This window comes from Sorex araneus, chromosome 3 (assembly GCF_027595985.1).
Source record: "Sorex araneus isolate mSorAra2 chromosome 3, mSorAra2.pri, whole genome shotgun sequence".
In the NCBI taxonomy this organism is placed as follows: domain Eukaryota; kingdom Metazoa; phylum Chordata; class Mammalia; order Eulipotyphla; family Soricidae; genus Sorex; species Sorex araneus.
The window spans coordinates 174226594-174228229 of record NC_073304.1 but is presented as its reverse complement, the minus strand read 5'-3'; the positions used below and the strand labels follow the sequence as shown (position 1 = coordinate 174228229).

Below are 1636 nucleotides of genomic sequence, written 5' to 3'. Positions count from 1 at the left end.
GCAGAGCTGAGATCTTTGTTCTCTGAACTCATGAGCAGGTTAAAGTACTATGTTTCCTTTAGTTCTTAGTCCTCATTCACTAAAGAATGGAATATCTTGAAATATGAAGGCATTGATTTTTTATTAGCCCACAGATGTCCTTGGAAGAATTTCTATTTGACTGAACAAAAAAAACAGTGATCTGAATGATCAATGTCTCATACTGTGTCTGTCTCAAACCAGCTGCCATGTTCATGCATTCACAAATTATGTCTCTCCCCAGACCAGCCCTGCAGAAACATGAGGAACCACACGAAGCTGAGTGAGTTCATCCTGCTGGGAATCCCTCAGACCCAGGGAGTGGAGATTGTGCTCTTTGTCTTCTTCTTATTCATTTACCTCTTCACCCTGGTCGGCAATTTACTCATCCTCATAGCAATCCTTTCCTCCTCTGCCCTTCACACTCCCATGTACTTCTTCTTAGGGCTGCTGGCCATTTTTGATATCATCATGCCCGCTGTGACCTGTCCCAAGATGCTGTTCTATCTCTCTGGCCAGAGCCGGGCCATTTCTTACGAGGGCTGCGCTACACAGCTCTTCTTCTACCAATTTCTGGGGCCTACTGAAGGCTGCCTCTACACTGTGATGTCCTATGACCGTTTTGTGGCCATCTGTTACCCCCTGAGGTATTCACTCATCATGAGACCCGAAGTCTGTGTGGGGTTGGTCGTGGGAGCCTGGCTGCTGGGCTGTGTTCACGGCTCCATCCTGACCTCCTTCACTTTTAGACTAACCTACTGTGGTCCGAATCAGGTGGATTTCTTCTTCTGTGATGTGCCTGCTGTCTTGTCCCTGGCTTGTGAAGATACCTCACTGGCCCAAACCGTGAGTTCCGCAGCTGTTAGCTTTCTTGGTTTATTATTTTGGTTCACTATTTGCTTCTTGTACATGCACATCGGGATTGCCATTTTGAGGATCCGGTCCACAGAGGGCAGGAAGAAAGCCTTCTCCACCTGCAGTGCCCACCTTGCTGCTGTGCTCTGTTACCTTGGACCAATACTCATCATCTACCTGCAGCCCACACACAACCACTTGCTTGATGCCACTGTGCAAATATTTACTAATATTGTCTCTCCTATGCTGAACTCATTGATCTTTTCCTTAAGAAACAAAGAAGTAAAGAGTTCCTTGAAAAAAGCATTTCACAAAGTGATACTTTTGTCTCGAGAATAAGTTATGGATTTTATAATTGACTTTGAAAATGTTTGTCTCCTTACATTATCCTTTTGGTTAATCTTATTAAGTAAATAAGTAGCACTGTATCACTGTAGTCCCGTTGTTCATTGATATGCTTGAGCTGGCACCAGTAACGTCTCCATTGTGAAACTTGTTGTTACTGCTTTTTTTATTTTGACATATCAAATACACCATGGGTATCTTGCCAGTCTCCGCCATGTGGGCGGGATACTCTCCGTAGCTTGCCGGGCTCTCCGAGAGGGATGGAGGAATCAAACCCAGGTCAGCCACATGCAAGACAAATGCCCTACCCACTGTGCTACCGCTCATTTCCAAGTAAATAAGTAAATAAACATATAATTGAAAAGGCTTTTCAATTTTTTTATTTAAAAAAAACACTGGTTAAGAAAACTCTATGCTT

At 43.9% G+C, this 1636-nt stretch overlaps 1 protein-coding gene across 1 annotated transcript; it reads left to right on the top strand.

Moving 5' to 3' along the window:
• The first annotated feature begins 279 nt into the window (after positions 1-279).
• Positions 280-1212, top strand: LOC101557330 (olfactory receptor 148-like). Its single transcript, XM_004605114.2, has one exon. The coding sequence runs from the start codon at positions 280-282 to the stop codon at positions 1210-1212; it is 933 nt and encodes a 310-aa protein (XP_004605171.2).
• Positions 1213-1636: the final 424 nt, after the last annotated feature.

What these genes read in the sequence shown, in the direction of transcription:
- LOC101557330 (XM_004605114.2), top strand. Translation starts at nt 280, where the DNA reads ATGAGGAACCACACGAAGCTGAGTGAGTTCATCCTGCTGGGAATCCCT.